General features: G+C 45.9%; 2 protein-coding genes across 6 annotated transcripts in view; one reads left to right on the top strand and one right to left on the bottom strand.

The window, feature by feature from the left end:
- LOC141121841 (uncharacterized) overlaps window positions 1-19,246 on the bottom strand; it is a 168,785-nt gene that overhangs the window by 23,878 nt on the left and 125,661 nt on the right. The gene's annotated exons all lie outside the window — the stretch shown is intronic.
- Window positions 1-19,246, top strand: part of LOC141121905 (uncharacterized) — a 619,894-nt gene that overhangs the window by 519,424 nt on the left and 81,224 nt on the right. The window contains 2 exon segments of the mRNA XM_073611661.1: window positions 14,041-14,262; window positions 14,342-14,539. Of these exon segments, the coding sequence (XP_073467762.1) occupies window positions 14,041-14,262; window positions 14,342-14,539 (420 nt within the window).

The raw sequence follows: 19,246 nt of genomic DNA, 5'->3' as shown, positions 1-19,246 counted from the left end.
TACCAACAGTTGGGGAAGATGTCCGCCAATATCTAAGAACATTGAGTGGTTCCAGTCACAAGGTCCAGTAAGATGGGGAGAGGTCAAATATCAGCAGACTTCTTGATCGTCTAAGGGTTGTATCCGGCGTGTGGGTCTGTGATCCTCTCTATGGCCCTCACATCTTTTATACCATCTGGGACAATAAGCTCATAAAATTATCATAAGCTCAGCCCAGAAGGTTTGGCTTATTCTCCATTGGTTGGAGAACTTTAATGATTTACCTGGTGAGCTCAGGCAATATAATTTTCAGCCACTAAGTGTGTCTGAGGACAGAAAATGTGTTCTGAATTATTCATGAAAAGAAAATATATTCTCTATAAAATGGCTATTTATCTATAAATTGGGGCTTTTGAATATGTGTCCATACTGTTCAGGGACCCCGGCAATTGGTACAAAATATAATACACTTAGTATAAATTTGGGTAATTAACCACTTGCCGCCCGCCATATAGCAAAATGATGGCGGCAAAGTGCTTTCAATATCCTGACCGGACGTCATATGATGTCTTCAGGATATTAAGCCGCTGCGTGCCCCCGGGGGGGGGGGCACACATCGCGGCGATCGTTGTTGCGGTGTACCAGTCTTATACGCTGCAACTCCGATCTAGGTAGAGTCTCTGACGGAGACTCTTTACCACGTGATCAGCCGTGTCCAATCCCGGCTGATCACAATGTAAACAGGAGGAGCCAGTGATCAGCTTTCCCTCACTCGCGTCTGACAGACATGAGTAGAGGAGAGCAGATCGGCTGCTCCTCTGACAGTGGGGGTCTGTGCTGATCGATTATCAGTGCAGCCCCCCCCAGGATGCCCACACTGGACCACCAGGGACGCCACTAGGACCACCAGGGATGTCACCACCAGGTATGCCACCCTAGACCACCAGGGATGCCAATCAATGCTCACAATGGGCATCACTGATTGGCAGGCATTATTGTTTGGCACTGATTGGCATCCATCAGTACCATACATTACAGTACATTAGTGCCACCTATCAGTGCCCATCCATGCCACCTATCAGTACCCATCCGTGCCGCCTATCAGTGCCCATTCGTGACGCATATCAGTTCCACCTATCAGTGCCCATCAGTGACGCATATTAGTGCCGCATATTAGTGCCCATCATCAGTGCCCATCAATGCCATCTCAGTGCCACCTCCAGTGGCGGCCCGTCCATAGGGGGTGCCCAGGCGCCGCCCCCCCCTCCTGTAGTCACAAAAAAAGATGTTCTTTAACTAAGTGCACTGTTTTCGGGCGCCAGACACAGTGCACTATGGGAAGCGCCACGTCAATGCAATCACAAGATTGCAGATGTGGCGCTTCATTGGCGGGGTTTGGAGCTGCTTTCCAGCACAATCGATTGCGCTGAGCAGCATCCACCCGGCGCCCGGCCTGGTGCTTTGTTCTCAGTGTGAGCACAAAGTCACTTCCGGCGGGCTACAAAAAGATGGCCGCCATGAGGACTAATCCCCTTGTGTTCAGTGGAGAGGGGAGGCCCCTCTCCTCTCCACTGAACACACGGAGAAAGCAAGGAAATAGCACAGAAGCTGGTTGAGGGAGTGCTGCTTGGGACACAGATGAAAAGTACACATGTGCACCGTCAATAAATTAGTTTCGTTTCGTTTTGTTTTAAAATTATTTCGTAATTCGTGTCCGAAATCCAATTTGAATTCGTACGAAATATGAATTTTCGTTAGGTTCGTTAACTTTTCGTAACAATTCTGAATGTTCGTTATGATGAATTTATCATTATGAGGGGCTCCCACCATCCCTGTGCTGTGTTGACTTCCTGGGTTTTTTACTTTTATACCACGTACACACGGGCGGACTTTTCAACTGACTTTCCGACGGACTTTCGAATGAACGGTCTTGCCTACACACGATCAACCAAAGTCCGACGGATTTGTACGTGATGACGTACACCGGACTAAAATAAGGAAGTTCATAGCCAGTAGCCAATAGCTGCCCTAGCGTCGGTTTTTGTCCGTCCTACTAGCATACAGACGAGCGGATTTTTCGACTCGAGTCCGTCGGAAAGATTTGAAACATGTTTTATTTCTAGGTCCGTCTGACTTTTGGAAAAAAAAAGTCAGCTGCAGCCCACACACGGTCGAATTGTCCCACGGAGTCTGGTCCACTGGACCTAGTCTGTCAAAAAGTCCGCTCATGTATACGCGGCATAAGGTTTGTTAACTTTTTATAACAATTACGAATGTTCATTATGATGAATTTATATGAGGGGCTCCCACCATCCCTGTGCTGAGTTCCCAGGTCTGTACACCCGCTGTGCCCATTATGAAGGGCTCCCACCATCCCTGTGCTGAGTTCCCGGGTCTGTACACCCGCTGTGCCCATTACGAGGGGTTTCCACCATCCCTGTGCTGAGTTCCCGGGTCTGTACACCCGCTGTGCCCATTACGAGGGGTTTCCACCATCCCTGTGCTGAGTTTCCGGTCTGAGTGTACACCCACTGTGCCCATTATGAGGGGTTCCCATCATCCCTGTGCTGAGTTCCCAGGTCTGTACACCCGCTGTGCCCATTATGAGGGGTTTCCACCATCCCTGTGCTGAGTTCCCGGGTCTGAGTGTACTCCCGCTGTGCCCATTATGAGGGGCTCCCACCATCCCTGTGCTGAGTTCCCAGGTCTGTACACCCGCTGTGCCCATTATGAGGGGCTCCCACCATCCCTGTGCTGAGTTCCGGGGTCTGTACACCCATTGTGCCCATTATGAGGGGTTTCCACCATCCCTGTGCTGAGTTCCCGGGTCTGAGTGTACACCCGCTGTGCCCATTATGAGGGGCTCCCACCATCCCTGTGCTGAGTTCCCGGGTCTGTACACCCGTTGTGCCCATTATGAGGGGCTCCCACCATCCCTGTGCTGAGTTCCCGGGTCTGTACACCCGCTGTGCCCATTATGAGGGGCTCCCACCATCCCTGTGCTGAGTTCCCGGGTCTGTACACCCGTTGTGCCCATTATGAGGGGCTCCCACCATCCCTGTGCTGAGTTCCCAGGTCTGTACACCCGCTGTGCCCATTAGGAGGGGTTCCCACCATCCCTGTGCTGAGTTCCCAGGTCTGTACACCCGCTGTGCCCATTATGAGGGGTTCCCACCATCCCTGTGCTGAGTTCCCAGGTCTGTACACCTGGTGTGCCCATTATGAGGGGTTTCCACCAACCCTGTGCTGAGTTCCCGGGTCTGAGTGTACACCCGCTGTGCCCATTATGAGGGGTTCCCACCATCCCTGTGCTGAGTTCCCAGGTCTGTACACCCGCTGTGCCCATTATGAGGGGTTCCCACCATCCCTGTGCTGAGTTCCCGGGTCTGAGTGTACACCCGCTGTGCCCATTATGAGGGGCTCCCACCATCCCTGTGCTGAGTTCCCAGGTCTGTACACCCGCTGTGCCCATTACGAGGGGTTCCCATCATCCCTGTGCTGAGTTCCCAGGTCTGTACACCCGCTGTACCCATTATGAGGGGCTCCCACCATCCCTGTGCTGAGTTTCCATGTCTGTACACCCGCTGTGCCCATTATGAGGGGCTCCCACCATCCCTGTGCTGAGTTCCCAGGTCTGTACACCCACTGTGCCCATTATGAGGGGTTTCCACCATCCCTGTGCTGAGTTCCCGGGTCTGGGTGTACACCCGCTGTGCCCATTATGAGGGGTTCCCACCATCCCTGTGCTGAGTTCCCAGGTCTGTACACCCGCTGTGCCCATTATGAGGGGTTCCCACCATCCCTGTGCTGAGTTCCCGGGTCTGAGTGTACACCCGCTGTGCCCATTATGAGGGGCTCCCACCATCCCTGTGCTGAGTTCCTAGGTCTGTACACCCGCTGTGCCCATTAGGAGGGGTTCCCATCATCCCTGTGCTGAGTTCCCAGGTCTGTACACCCGCTGTACCCATTATGAGGGGCTCCCACCATCCCTGTGCTGAGTTTCCATGTCTGTACACCCGCTGTGCCCATTATGAGGGGCTCCCACCATCCCTGTGCTGAGTTCCCAGGTCTGTACACCCACTGTGCCCATTATGAGGGGTTTCCACCATCCCTGTGCTGAGTTCCCGGGTCTGGGTGTACACCCGCTGTGCCCATTATGAGGGGTTCCCACCATCCCTGTGCTGAGTTCCCAGGTCTGTACACCCGCTGTGCCCATTATGAGGGGTTCCCATCATCCCTGTGCTGAGTTCCCAGGTCTGTACACCCGCTGTGCCCATTATGAGGGGCTCCCACCATCCCTGTGCTGAGTTCCCAGGTCTGTACACCCGCTGTGCCCATTATGAGGGGCTCCCACCATCCCTGTGCTGAGTTCCCGGGTCTGGGTGTACACCCGCTGTGCCCATTATGAGGGGTTTCCACCATCCCTGTGCTGAGTTCCCGGGTCTGGGTGTACACCCGCTGTGCCCATTATGAGGGGTTCCCACCATCCCTGTGTTGAGTTCCCAGGTCTGTACAACCGCTGTGCCCATTATGAGGGGTTCCCACCATCCCTGTGCTGAGTTCCCAGGTCTGTACACCCGCTGTGCCCATTATGAGGGGCTCCCACCATCCCTGTGCTGTGCTGACTTCCTGGGTTTTTAACTTTTACGTTCGTTAACTTTTCGTAACAATTACGAATGTTTGTTATGATGAATTTATCATTATGAGGGATTCCCACCATCCCTGTGCTGAGTCCCGGGTCTGAGTGTACACCTGCTGTGCCCATTATGAGGGGTTCCCACCATCCCTGTGCTGAGTTCCTGGGTCTGTACACCCACTGTGCCCATTATGAGGGCTTTCCACCACCCCTGTGCTGAGTTCCCGGGTCTGTACACCTGCTGTGCCCATTATGAGGGGCTCCCACCATCCCTGTGCTGTGCTGATTTCCTGGGCTTTTAACTTTTAGGTTCATTAAGTTTTCGTAACAATTACGAATGTTCGTTATGATGAATTTATCATTATGAGGGGCTCCCACCATCCCTGTGCTGTGCTGACTTCCTGGGGTTTTTAACTTCATCATAACAGATAATCATAATTAACGAACTTTCTTATTTTGTCCGAATTTGGATCCGAAGTTCGTAAACGAAATGCCCTATTTCGTACAAAATTTGTATGATAAAACGTTGCAATGACCGCCATTTTATTCCCTAGGGTGTCTGCTAAAAAAAACATATAATGTTTGGGAGTTCTGAGTACGTTTCTAGCAAAAAAAATGATGATTTTTACATGTAGGAGAGAAGTGCCAGAATAAGCCTGGTATTGAAGTGGTTAAAATCATGGTGGTTATCTGTGACCTGGAGTCTGATATGTATATTGCATCACTTCTGATCACATATATGTATAATATTACATGTATTCAGGTTTTTAAATGTCCAAGCACTTTCTTCTTTCAGCCAAAACAGACACATGTTAATTATTGACTGTTCCGAGTTCTGTGTGTCATTTGGTGGAACATTAACCTCTTATCTCATCCATTGTCTGAGGGGAAGCTGAGTCAACATGGGGCTCTTACTCTGGAGGTGAACTCATCCTTTGAACAATGGGGTTATTTACACAAGTTTTACCTTTAATTAAAGGTTTTGTAAATTGGGCGTGAAAACACACAGAGCTGCTTTTAGCTGTCAGACGGCACTATTGTTCATGTTTATTCAGTTTCACACATAGATTTGTTCTCTTTACTCTAATCCTTCAATGGATAGCATAATGTAATCACCATTTCTGTTGGGAGGGGGAGGGGCTCTCCCAGTGAGAGGACTCAGTGAAAGTCTAAATGAAAAAATAAGATATTTTGATGTGTCTCAGCCATGACAGTATGATGGGGCAATTTTGATGGGGCAGTATGATGAGAAATTTGATTTGGCAATTTTGATGGGGGCAGTTTTGATGGGGCAGTTTTGATATGGCAGTATGACGGGGCAATTTTGATGGGGGCAATATGATGGGCCAAGTCAAGCCTTTTCCATATGGAGGAACCCCCATTGATTAACCCTCCCTGAGCCCCTCCTGTGTAATATTTCTTGGCACACTGTAGATCGGTATGACTCATCGTGAATGAATTCTTTCTTTTTGGCCTTGTATGCCGCTCCTCTGTGAAGAATGATTCGGATTGCTTTTCAGAGATCATGTGACAGGCAGTGGGGGTGGAGTTGTGTCACCTTCTCACGACTGGCTTTAACCCCTTTCACCCCGCACTAGTGTGCTTCAACCACATACATCACATGCACCCGCTGGGTAGTCACACAGCGGCTTCATTAACTTCAATGGGTGACATTCAGCAGGTGCTACACCCATTAAAATAGACACCCCGGGGAGAATTCCTGCTGTGACTGCGAAGAGAACCGTCACCACCGCTGTGACATGTGTGCACCCCACCCACTGCCTCTTCAGATAAAAGGGGAGGTAAAAGTGCAGGTCAAATATGCAGGTCTAATATCAATATAAAGGGGAGCTCCAATTCAAAAATAAACACAAGTTTGGGGTTTCAACTCTGTTTTATCCTAGTCACAAATGGATCATAGTGAATTCAAATCACTTCACCTGGAATTGACCTCTCTCTGGATCTTCTATCTGTTATTGAATTTGTAGAACGAGACCAGAAAGTCCCACCATGTTAATAATTATTGTCACCCATTTTAAACGACAAAGATCCAGCACTTTTCTCCTCCTCCTGTGGTGTTCCTGTTACCTGGAGGTGGCTAGCACTGTGACCCCATACACCTCCCCCCCATCTAAATGGAGAACAGTTATTTTCTCATAAATACAATGAAGCTCTGCCCCCCCCCCCCCCTCTTTATATTTATAAATCCTGACCTCTTATCATCAAAGTCAAATGTGATTAAAACAAAAACGCCAAAGGCCCCAAAAACATCAGTTTAGGAACGACGGTGTGAATGAGGCCTTCATCCTCCAAATGTATGTTGGCCATCATGAATAAACAATAAAATAGAAAGTCATAGTGCGGCCATTGTTATTGTAATAGTGAAAGTAAAACACTTCCATTTGCTAAAATCATTTAAGTTCATTTTTTTCCTCATTAATGTACACACAGCACCCCATATTGACAGAAAAACACAGAATTGTTGACATTTTTGCAGATTTATTAAAAAAGAAAAACTGAAATATCACATGGTCCTAAGTATTCAGACCCTTTGCTCAGTATTTAGTAGAAGCCCCCTTTTGATCTAATACAGCCATGAGTCTTTTTGGGAAAGATGCAACAAGTTTTTCACACCTGGATTTGGGGATCCTCTGCCATTCCTCCTTGCAGATCCTCTCCAGTTCTGTCAGGTTGGATGGTAAACGTTGGTGGACAGCCATTTTTAGGTCTCTCCAGAGATGCTCAATTGGGTTTAAGTCAGGGCTCTGGCTGGGCCATTCAAGAACAGTCACGGAGTTGTTGTGAAGCCACTCCCTCGTTATTTTAGCTGTGTGCTTAGGGTCATTGTCTTCTTGGAAGGTAAACTTTCGGCCCAGTCTGAGGTCCTGAGCACTCTGGACAAGGTTTTCATCCAGGATATCCCTGTACTTGGCCGCATTCATCTTTCCCTCGATTGCAACCAGTCGTCCTGTCCCTGAAGCTGAAAAACACCCCCACAGCATGATGCTGCCACCACCATGCTTCACTGTTGGGACTGTATTGGACAGGTGATGAGCAGTGCCTGGTTTTCTCTACACATACCGCTTAGAATTAAGGCCAAAAAGTTCTATCTTGGTCTCATCAGACCAGAGAATCTTATTTCTCACCATCTTGGAGTCCTTCAGGTGTTTTTTAGCAAACTCCATGCAGGCTTTCATGTGTCTTACACTGAGGAGAGGCTTCCGTCGGGCCACTCTGCCATAAAGCCCCGACTGGTGGAGGGCTGCAGTGATGGTTGACTTTCTACAACTTTCTCCCATCTCCCGACTGCATCTCTGGAGCTCAGCCACAGTGATCTTTGGGTTCTTCTTTACCTCTCTCATCAAGGCTCTTCTCCCCCGATAGCTCAGTTTGGCCGGACAGCCAGCTCTAGGAAGGGTTCTGGTCGTCCCAAATGTCTTCCATTTAAGGATTATGGAGACCACTGTGCTCTTAGGAACATTAAGTGCAGCTGAATTTTTTTTGTAACCTTGGCCAGATCTGTGCCTTGCCACAATTCTGTCTCTGAGCTCTTCAGGCAGTTCCTCTGACCTCACGATTCTCATTTGCTCTGACATGCACTGTGAGCTGTAAGGTCTTATATAGACAGGTGTGTGGCTTTCCTAATCAAGTCCAATCAGTATAATCAAACAAAGCTGGACTCAAATGAAGGTGTAGAACCATCTCAAGGATGATCAGAAGAAATGGACAGCACCTGAGTTAAATATATGAGTGTCACAGCAAAGGGTCTGAATACTTAGGACCATGTGATATTTCAGTTTTTCTTTTTTAATAAATCTGCAAAAATGTCAACAATTCTGTGTTTTTCTGTCAATATGGGGTGCTGGGTGTACATTAATGAGGAAAAAAATGAACTTAAATGATTTTACAAATGGCTGCAATATAACAGAGAGTGAAAAATGTAAGGAGGTCTGAATACTTTCCGTCCCCACTGTACGTCCTAACTTTGAAGAGGAATATCACTGTTATGGTAACTAATTATGGGGTACTTTGTCGCAGTAAGTGGGCTTAGCACCATATAGCAATATGGTGTGACCAAATCCCCATATTTTTGAAAATGTCTTTTTGAGAATGTTTAGGTGTTTTTAAATTAGCCTTGCTGAGGGTGAATCTTTTGCATGTGTGCGCTGTAATATTTCTCTCATATGGTATGCCTGGCACACCCTAATCACCCATTCACATTAGCATTATTGCTGTGTGTGGTGGTGGGGGGGATGGGAAATAGCTTCCACTGAGCAACTTATAAGAGAAGTGTGGGAGATTTTTCCTTCACTCTGAATCTGCAGGCAGGGAGATCATTTGCCCAGTGTCGGATACGGGCTCAGTTCACACCTATGAAATTTTTTTATGCTTTTTGCAGAAACGCACTACGTCGTGGTTTCCATGGGACACATTCACATTTATGCTTTTTTGGCTCAATAGACTTCAAGGCAGAAGCTGCAGAAAAGCATGTAGTGCGTTTTTGCTGCAAATTTACCTCGATTTTGCGGCAATTTTCATTTTGCGTTTTTTTAATCCACCCAGCAACAAATTGGCCAAAAAAGCATAAAAAATGCAAAACGTAAAATTCATCAAAAACACACGAAAAATATTTTAAAAATGCACCGCAAAAAACTGCAGAAACAGATCATAAGCAAACTGCATAGGTGTGTTTCTTGGGGCTGCAGTTCCCATAAACTCCACAAGGTGGTGATCTCACGTCTAGATAGGAAGTCTCTATGGTAGACAGGAAGTGATGTCGGGTATATAGAGGAAGTTCCTGAGGTGGAGTAAAGCTGGAGAAAAGACAGAGAGAGAACAGGAGTTTCCTTTCCCATGGCCACAGATACCTAAAAGCCCACGGTGGGGCAATAAGCACATTGAGACCTTGATTGATATTGAGGTGAAATAAGGAAGGTGAGCGTATTGGATACACATGGGGTGGATACATGTATCATCTAGAGATTGGAGGAATTGAAGAGATCACCATTACAGCACATGGGTGGAGGGTTTTTATGGATCCGTAAGAGGAGATTGTAGATGGGACTTTATTTTTTTTTTATTAGGCGATTTTACAGCCGCTTTTACCAGCTTAAAAACGCCTTTCCATGTTATTCTTTGTGACCATGTACACATAGGCTTTTAGGAGCTGTAAGTGGCATAGGTGTTTTCAAGCTACAAAACAAAATCCCAGGGCCATCGCGTTCTGAAGATCAGCGCTACAGCTGTAAAAAAAAAAAAGGCTGACGTGGCTAAACGTGGCCGCATCAGGTGGTTTTTTTATTTGACGTGTCAAAAATCAATGGTTCCCTATGAGAGCCGTCTTAACTGATCTGCCTTTCAACCCATTGATTTGAATGGAAGTCACATCCAAGTCAGATCATCAGGGGCGTTGCTAGGTCTACAAAAGATCTGGGGCTAGAGCCCATAGCAACGTAGTAAAGAAAGTCATACGCTTGGGCGGGCATACACATGTATATAATATACGTGTGTGTGCATATCCCCAGAGAGCCTCCCCCTTGCATCAGGGTTCCCAGAGAGCCTCCCCCTTAAATCAGGGTCCTCGGAGAGCCTCCCTCATGCATCAGGGTCCCCAGAGAGCCTCCCCTCCCCTTGGGGACCCCTGCAGAGACTCGGGGCTATGGGCCTGAGATTCGGGGCTATGGGCCTGAGATTCGGGGCTATGGGCCTGAGATACTGGGCTATAGCCCCAAAAGCCACCCCCTAGTGACGCCACTGCAGATCATGATGATCTGACTTGTGCTCTGAAGATCTTGGAGGGAAACCCCACGCCAAAATGAGAAAAAAAAAACTGAGTGAGGTCCTTCCCACAGATCCATACCAGGCCCTTTTGAGTATGGATCTTGAAAGAGAACCTTATACCAAAATGAAAACAAAAAAAAATGCCATGGGGTCCTTCCCTCAAAACCATACCACACCCTTCGGTCTTGTATGGATTTTAAGGGGAACCACCACGCTAACAAAAAAAAGAGTGGGGCCCCCCACAACATCCATACCAGACCCTTATCCAAGCATGCAGGTCAGGAAAGGGGGGGACGAGCAAGCACCCCCCCCCATCTGGACCATACCAGGCCACATTCCCTCAACATGGGAGGGTGGGTGCTTTGGGGCAGGGGGGGGCTCTGTGCCCCCCACAGAGGTTATGTTTACACTGCCTACATGGAGGGCATTTTCCACAGGCATAAAAGCCAGACAAAAAGGAAAAAATTCTGTTGTCCTAAATGACAGGGGGGGTCAACAACACTCGGGAGCAAGGACGTCCCTAAGGGTGGGAGCCCGTCTATAAATAAACCTAGGACGTGAAGACAATACTGTGCCCAACACTTTATCTTGTCCCAGTGTTTCATAATCATTTTCTCAAATTTCTTGTGTTGTATATTATAGTCTAAAATGATTTTTTATTCAAATTTGTTATCAGTCTGAGGTATACTTTTATTAGCATCAGTTACTAACACTGTGCGATCCGAATTCCCAATAGTTTGGATCTCACTATTGATCTGTTCCTTCTTATACCCTTTTTGGAAAAAACGTTCAGCCAATATATTGGATTGTGCATGATAATCAGATACCAAGGTGCAGTTCCGCCTAAGGCGGATGAACCGCCCTCTTGGTATATTACACAACCAAGATTGGTGGTGGCAGCAATCTAATGCCCCGTACACACGGTCAGACTTTGTTCGGACATTCCGACAACAAAATCCTAGGATTTTTTCCGACGGATGTTGGCTCAAACTTGTCTTGCATACACACGGTCACACAAAGTTGTCGGAAAATCCGATCGTTTTAAACGCGGTGACGTAAAATATGTATGTCGGGACTATAAACGGGGCAGTGGCCAATAGCTTTCATCTCTTTATTTATTCTGAGCATGCGTGGCACTTTGTCCGTCTGATTTGTGTACACACGATCGGAATTTCCGACAATGGATTTTGTTGTCGGAAAATTTTATCTCCTGCTCTCCAACTTTGTGTGTCGGAAAATCCGATGGAAAATGTCCGATGGAGCCCACACACGGTCGGAATTTCCGACAACACGCTCCGATCGGACATTCTCCATCGGAAAATCCGACCGTGTGTACGGGGCATTAGGGTACATAGCCAGTACTATCAGGTGGTTTAAAAAAAAAAAATTTTAAATTGGGGCCTTCTTTAAAAATCTCCAAGTCAAGAAATGTTATGCACTTTGCATCAACACTCCAAGACAGTTTAATATTTTTGATATTCCCATAAACATCTGCAGGCTGATCAGGTCACCCTCCCAGACCTTGATCAGATCGTCTATATACCTTTGATAGCATCTCAGATGAGTTGGTCTATTGCAGAAGATGGTTTCATCCTCCCAGAGTGCCATAAATTGGCGACGCTAGGGGCAAAGCGAGCGACCCATAGCAACTCCTAAGACTAGACTCCTAGAATAGAATTTTCCATCGTACCAAAAATAATTCTTGGCAAGACAAACTTCTAAAGCTTGTAACAAAAGGTTCCTATGTGTATCTGGGAGGTCGGATTTATCCAAGGCCCATTCAAAGTATCCCGATGTCTAATAATAGTATATAATGAGCTGGCATTGGCTGTGATCAAAAGACTATTCTCCATGCATGGTAAATTTTCAATAATTTGAATGACATGCTTAGTGTCCTTCAAATAAGCTGATGTTTTAGACACCAAGGGTTTGAGAAAATAGTCAATGTATTGACCCAGACGAGCTGTCACTGAGTCAATACCATTGACAATCGGCCTCCCTGGAGGTAACTGAGCATTTCTATGCACCTTAGGCGAGAAATACACAATAGGTCTCCTACAGGCACTAGGGTCCAAATATAAGGCATCCTTTTTATTCAAAATCCCAGTTTTACCATATTGTATAAGTACCTCATTCTTATACTGAAAAACTGGGTCATTATTCAGCACCTGGTAAGTAGTCCGGTCCGACAACAGACATTCCATCTCTCTCTTTGTAAAAACTTTTACTCATGACTACTAATCCACCCCCCTTATCAGCGGGGCGGACCACAACATCTTTGTTTTTTTCCAGGGTTGCTATTCCTGATTTAAGATAAATGGGATCTCTAACTTTTTTTTTATCTTCATTGTTTCTAGGTCACTGGAGACCATATTTTTAAACACCTGAATGTGTCTATGATCATTTTTTGGCAGATTAAAAACTGACTATTTAAAAACAGGTTATTATTTATGATTCGTACTATATGGCGGGGACTGTGGTGCTATACTTTGGCTGTCATCCTGATCCTGCCCCTCCAGTGGACCGCCCACATTAGTGGGTGGGGTCACTGGGATGTGCCCCATGTATGCACCCAATTAGTCAATTAATCAAAACAATAATCGGCCAACTAATCAATTATAAAAATAATCATTAGTTGCCGCCCTACAGAGGACCCATTTAGGCTTCATGTATACGGGTTTATTTTACAACCTCTCCTGAATGATTTAACTTGACAGATAGTAACCCACGTTTAAAATGTCAGTTTTGCCGCATTTACATGCCACGTTTGCGTTTAGAAGTATTTTTTCCACAAAAAAAAAAAAAAAAATATATATATATATATATATATATATATATATATATATATATATATATATATATATATATATATATAAAATATAGAGGTAGCACGGCTAGGCTCTGAGGAAGGTGGTTACCCTTCAAAACTCATCAGCCAGCAGTGGTCTTTGTGTCCTCTATTTCATCGTTTGGAGACTGTGGCCATCAGACCGATTGCCGTCACTTAAAGACTTCTTACATTGCGGTTTCTTTCACATGTTTGTGAGTAGTTATTATATTATTATCTAATAAAACTCATCTAAGGATAATGCACAAGGCTGCTGCTCCCTCTTTTTTGACTGCTAGGATACCCCCATCCTGGAGGGCAGCAAGGCCTGAGACACTATCCATCTCGAACTGTAGATCATCTGATCAACATACTTATGCGCAAGAGTGTTTGTTTTCAGGTGTCAGGATGTCACTGTCTATTTCTCCATGGAGAAGTGGGAGTATTTAGAAGGACACAAGGATCTCTACAAGGACGTCATGATGGCCAATCAGCCGCCCCTCACATCACCGGGTAAGAGGAGACTTTATTGTAAAGGAGAGAGCAGTACGGAGGGTCCACCTAGATCCCCCATCATCTGATAAACACATAGAAACAATGTATTCAGTCAGTGTGTGTGTTTCCTACAGATGGATCCAGTAATGGGAACCCACCAGAGAGATGTCCCCGTCCTCTGTATTCCCGGGATTCCACACAGGAAGATCACACCATCCCTCACCATCATCAGGTAGATGAGGAACAATCACTGATAGTATCATTAGGATCTGTATATTATCTGCATTGTTACCTTTTGATGTCATTTTTATTATATATTCAGAGTGGAAACCTGAGAGATTCTAAAGTTGAAGTTAAAGAAGAGATAAAAGAGGAGGATGATGAGGATGGGGTGATGGAGGAGTTTCTAAAAGAACACAAAGATCTGTACCAGGACACCATGGTGGAGTCATCCAGCTACAGGAACCCACCAGAGAGATGTCCCCGTCCTCTGTATTCCCGGGATTCCACACAGGAAGATCACACCATCCCTCACCATCATCAGGTAGATGATTGACAATTATTGGTAATTCTGATTTATACACAGCATGTTTGTTACAATGAATGTTTTATTATATATTCAGAGTGGAAACCTGGGGGGTGATAATATTGAAGAATATAAAGAGGAGGATGAGGAGTATGGAGTGATGGAGGCGTTTTCAGAAGGACACAAGGATATGATGGAGCCCCCTAATACCAGGAACCCACCAGAGAGATGTCCCCGTCCTCTGTATTCCTGGGATTCCACACAGGAAGATCACACCATCCCTCACTGTTACAAGGTTGGTGGGACGCAGCTTGTAAAACACACTTTTACAATCTGACAAGACCTGCAAGTGTCAGATTGCAGGGACGTTTTAGCAGGTACAGAGCGGTGAAGTCATACCTAACAGAAAAGACTGACTATGTGTAGTGGGGACACTGTGTATTGTTGAGTATTGGGAGTAACCTGAGTACTGTGTGTGTATTGTTGAGTACCTGTGTATTGAGTATTAGTGTCAGGAAGCTAGTTGTTAATTTGGACAGGGTATAATCCCCAATCCTCATTAAATTAGTAGGTACAATGCCTGGCGGGTGCGGAGAGGCGGCTCGGTGTACATCTTGCTGCATGTATGCGTTCCTTGATCATCTGTTTGAGGGCGAATACTGCTGTGCAAAATGTAAGCATGTTGTTTCCCTGGAAGCCCAGGTTCTGAATCTAGGGAAGAAGCTGTCAACACTGAGAAGACCTTCCATACTAAAGGATAGTTGGGATCGTACCCGGCAGGGGCCAGCACAGAGGCGGGTGGAGATAAAGAGGGGCAGGCACCAAAGCAGAGTAGATGGGTGACAGTCAGGAAGGGTAGAGGGGAAAGTGCCAGGGAGGCCGGTCCTGGACTGGAGCATCCCAATAAGTACGCTCCATTGAGTGACATTGGTGAAACCAGTCAGGGACCAGCACTGCTGGAGATGAGGGACTCTCCTAGCTGCCAGGGGAAGAACTCCTCCAGTGAGAGTGGGAGCAAAGCCAAGGGAAAGGAAAGACAGATTCTGGTGGTAGGGGACTCAATTCTTAGAAGGACAGAGAGGCCAATCTGTCACAAAGACCTGAAGCGCTGAACAGTATGTTGTCTACCGGGCGCTCGGGTTCGGCACATCACGGATCTGGTGGACAGATTACTGGGAGGGGATGGGGAAGACCTGGCTGTCATGGTGCAAGTTGGCACCAGTGACAAAGTCAGTTGTAGATGGAGTGTCCTAAAAAAAACGATTTGAGGGACGTGGGAGCTAAATTGAGGAAAAGGACCTCTAAGCTAGTATTCTCAGAAATACTACTGGTACATTGAGCCACACCAGAAAGGCAGAGGGAGATTAGGGAAGTAAACAAGTGGCTGAGGAGCTGGTGTAGTAAGGAGGGGTTTGGGTTCCTGGAGAACTGGGCCAACTTTTCAGTCAGTTACCAACTCTATAGAATGGACGGACTGCACCTAAATGAGGATGGTGCAGATCTGTTGGGAGTGAAGATACCCGAAAAATTAGATGGGTTTTTAATTCAATCTTATTTTATTCAATAGAGAAACCAAGAAAGACAGATATTATCTTTAACATTACAGACAGTGATAAGATACACTAACAATAGGCATTGTGTGTGTCAGATCCAATACATGTTTAGGTTACAAATAAAGGGATTAAAATCATGTGTATAAGACCCACCAAGAGACCTTTTGTGATAGCAATCCCTGTAAAAAAAAAAAAGCAACTTAAAGTAACCTTTATCCTCATTTCAGTTAAGGGGATCATAGATGCCCCGTATGTAGTGCATCAGAAGAGATTATATAAAAATCTGTATGAAAAATATGACGTAGGGGTCACACATCAAATCAGTAACAATAGATAAGTTGAAGCCATGCTACGTTGGCTTGATGGATTCCGAAGGGTGTATTTAAATATAGAGAAAAGAGAAAGGGGCAGACAAGAGGGGGCAGAAAGAGAGGGGACAAAGATCACTCTATCATGGTCCCAGGGCGACGTCATCCAGGCCGTGTTCAGCCCAGGAGATAAACTCAGAGGAGTATTGAAACACGGACTATGAATTCCAGGTGAGAGAAAACTGTTCATCTTTACTGTAGTCCTCTGCCAACAGACGTTCAAGGTCCCTTATGCGGTCCACTTCAGTAGCCCAATCCCCCAGGGAAGGCATGGTTGTCGATCTCCAATGACGGGGAATCACTACTCTGGCCGCCGCCATAAAGTGTCGTAATACATCTTTTTTGATGGATTTGAACGTTTAAAAAACTAGGGTTTTTAACCACCTCAATACAGGGCACTTTCACCCCCTTCCTGCCCAAGCCATTTTTCAGTTTTCAGCGCTGTCGCACTTTGAATGACAATTGCGCGGTCATGTTACACTGCACCCTAATGAAATTTGTATCATTTTTTCCCCACAAATAGAGCTTTCTTTTGGTGGTATTTGATCACCTCTGCGGTTTTTATTTAGTGCGCTATAAACAAAAGAAGAGGGACAATTTTGAAAAAACACAATATTTTTTACTTTTTGCTATAATAAAAAAAACATTTATTTTTTACTAGTAATGGCGGCGATCTGCGATTTTTATTGTGACTGCGATATTGCGGCAGACATATCGGACACTTTTGACACATTTTTGGGACCATTTACATTTATACAGCGATCAATGCTATAAAATTGCATTGATTACTGTGTAAATGTGACTGGCAGGGAAGGGGTTAACCACTAGGGGGCGATCGAGGGGTTAATGTATGACCTAGGGAGGTGATTCTAACTGTGGGGGGAGGGGACTGACTGGGGGAGGTGACCGATCGGTGTCCCTATGTACAAGGGACACGCCATCGGTCTCCTCTCCTCTCTGACAGGACATGGATCTGTGTTTACATGCACAGATCCACGGTCCTGCTCTGTTACCTGGCAATGGCGGGTGCCCGGTGGACATCGCGGCCGCCGGGCACGCGCACCGGGTCCCGAGCGACGCAGCAGGCACACGCGCGCGCCCCCTAGTGGCTCGGGAGGGTGATCACGTCATATGACGTCCGCCCAGAACAAGAGAAGCCTCGTCCCACCGTCATATGACGGTGGGCGGTGGCTTAGTGGTTAAACTAGGCGACGGGGGAGGGTCCAGAGGTAGACCTAGCCAGTGGGGAACATATTCCAGAGGACCCAAGGTAATTTATTGTAACAAGTCCTATTTGCAACCCCAGAGCACCCAATAAGGAGATAGTTTAGACCGGTCACATACTATGGGGCATGTTCACCAATGCCAGGAGTCTGGCGGACAAGATAGGAGAACTAGAGATACTGTTGTACGAGGAGGATTTAGATTTTGTAATAATTACAGAGACTTGGTTCAACAGCTCTCATGATTGGCTGGCAACCATTCAAGGGTATTCCCTATATCGAAAGGATAGAGAGGGTAAAAAGGGGGGAGGGGGTATGCCTGTATATCAAAAATGATGTACAATTGAATGTGAGAGATGACATCACTAAGGGAGCTGGGGAGGAGGTGGAATCCTTATGGGTAGAGCTCCAAAGGGATGAAGCTAAGGGGAAAGTAATACAGGGAGTATTCTATAGGCCCCATAACCAGAGGGAGGATTAGCGGCAAGAATGGGAAGTGTCATTATAATGGGGGATTTTAATTATCCAGAGAAAGACTGGGTGGAAGGAACCACGCATTCGTCTAAAGCTCGCCATTTCCTAAATGTCTTGCAGGACAATTTCATGGGTCAGATGGTAGAAGCACCGACTAGAAATAAAGCGTTACTGGATCTACTGATTACCAACAATACAGACCTGATGTGAAAATTCGGGGCAATTTAGGAAGTAGTGATCACAGGTCAATTAGTTTTATTATAAATCACACAAATAGGGAACATAGGGTGAATACAAAGACACTGAATTTCAAAAGAGCCAACTTCCCTAAACTACGATTCTTGCTAGAGGATAAAAATTGAAATAACATCTTAGGAACAAAGAACACTGAGGAGAAATGGGTATGTTTTAAGGGCATTAGCCAGTGCATCCTAATGGAAAATACATTTAAAAGAGCCAATAATAGTCCTGGGTGGCTTAACCCCAACGTAAAAATGCATATAAAAGCAAAGGAGAAAGCCTTCAAAAAATACAAGGTTGAGGGATCATCATCAGAATTACAACTTTACAAAGAATGCAACAAGAAATGTAAGGGTGCAATCAGGGCAGCTAAGTGAACATGAGAGGCACATAGCGGAGGAAAGTAAAAAAAAAAAAATCCCAAGAAATTCTTTAAGTACATAAATAGTAAGAAAGGGAAGTCAGATCATATTGGTCCCATAAAGGATGATGAAGGGAATCTGGTTACTAAGAATGGAGAGATGGCAAAGGCTTTGGATTTATTCTTCTCCTCAGTCTTCACGAGGGAATCGGGGGGGCTTCAGTAACCAAAACTGCAGTGTCCTCATGACTAGGGATGGGCCGAACACCCCCCGGTTCGGTTCGCATCCAGAACATGCGAACGGCCCGAAATTTCGCGCGAACATTAGAACACCGTTAAAGTCTATGGGACTCGAACGTGAGAAATCAAAAGTGCAAATTGTAAAGGCTAATATGCAAGTTATTGTCCTAAAAAGAGTTTGGGGACCCGGGTCCTGCCCCAGGGGACATGTATCAATGGAAAAGAACGTTTTAAAAACGGCCGTTTTTTCGGGAGCAGTGATTTTAATGATGCCTAAAGTAAAAAAATAAAAGTGAAATATTCCTTTAAATATCATACCTGGGGGTGTCTATAGTATGCCTGTAAAGTGGCGCGTGTTTTCCGTGTTTAGAACAGTCCCTGCACAAAATGACATTTCTAAAGGAACAAAAGTCATTTAAAACTGCTTGCGGCTGTAATGTAATGTCAGGTCCTGGCAATAAGGATGAAAATTATTGAGAAAAATGGCATCGGTACCCCCCAGTCCATTACCAGGCCCTTTGGGTCTTGTATGGATATTAAGGG

This window comes from Aquarana catesbeiana, unplaced genomic scaffold, assembly GCF_042186555.1.
Source record: "Aquarana catesbeiana isolate 2022-GZ unplaced genomic scaffold, ASM4218655v1 unanchor233, whole genome shotgun sequence".
Lineage (NCBI taxonomy): Eukaryota > Metazoa > Chordata > Amphibia > Anura > Ranidae > Aquarana > Aquarana catesbeiana.
The sequence above is the reverse complement of the archived record's forward strand: the minus strand, read 5'-3'. Positions and strand labels throughout refer to the sequence as shown.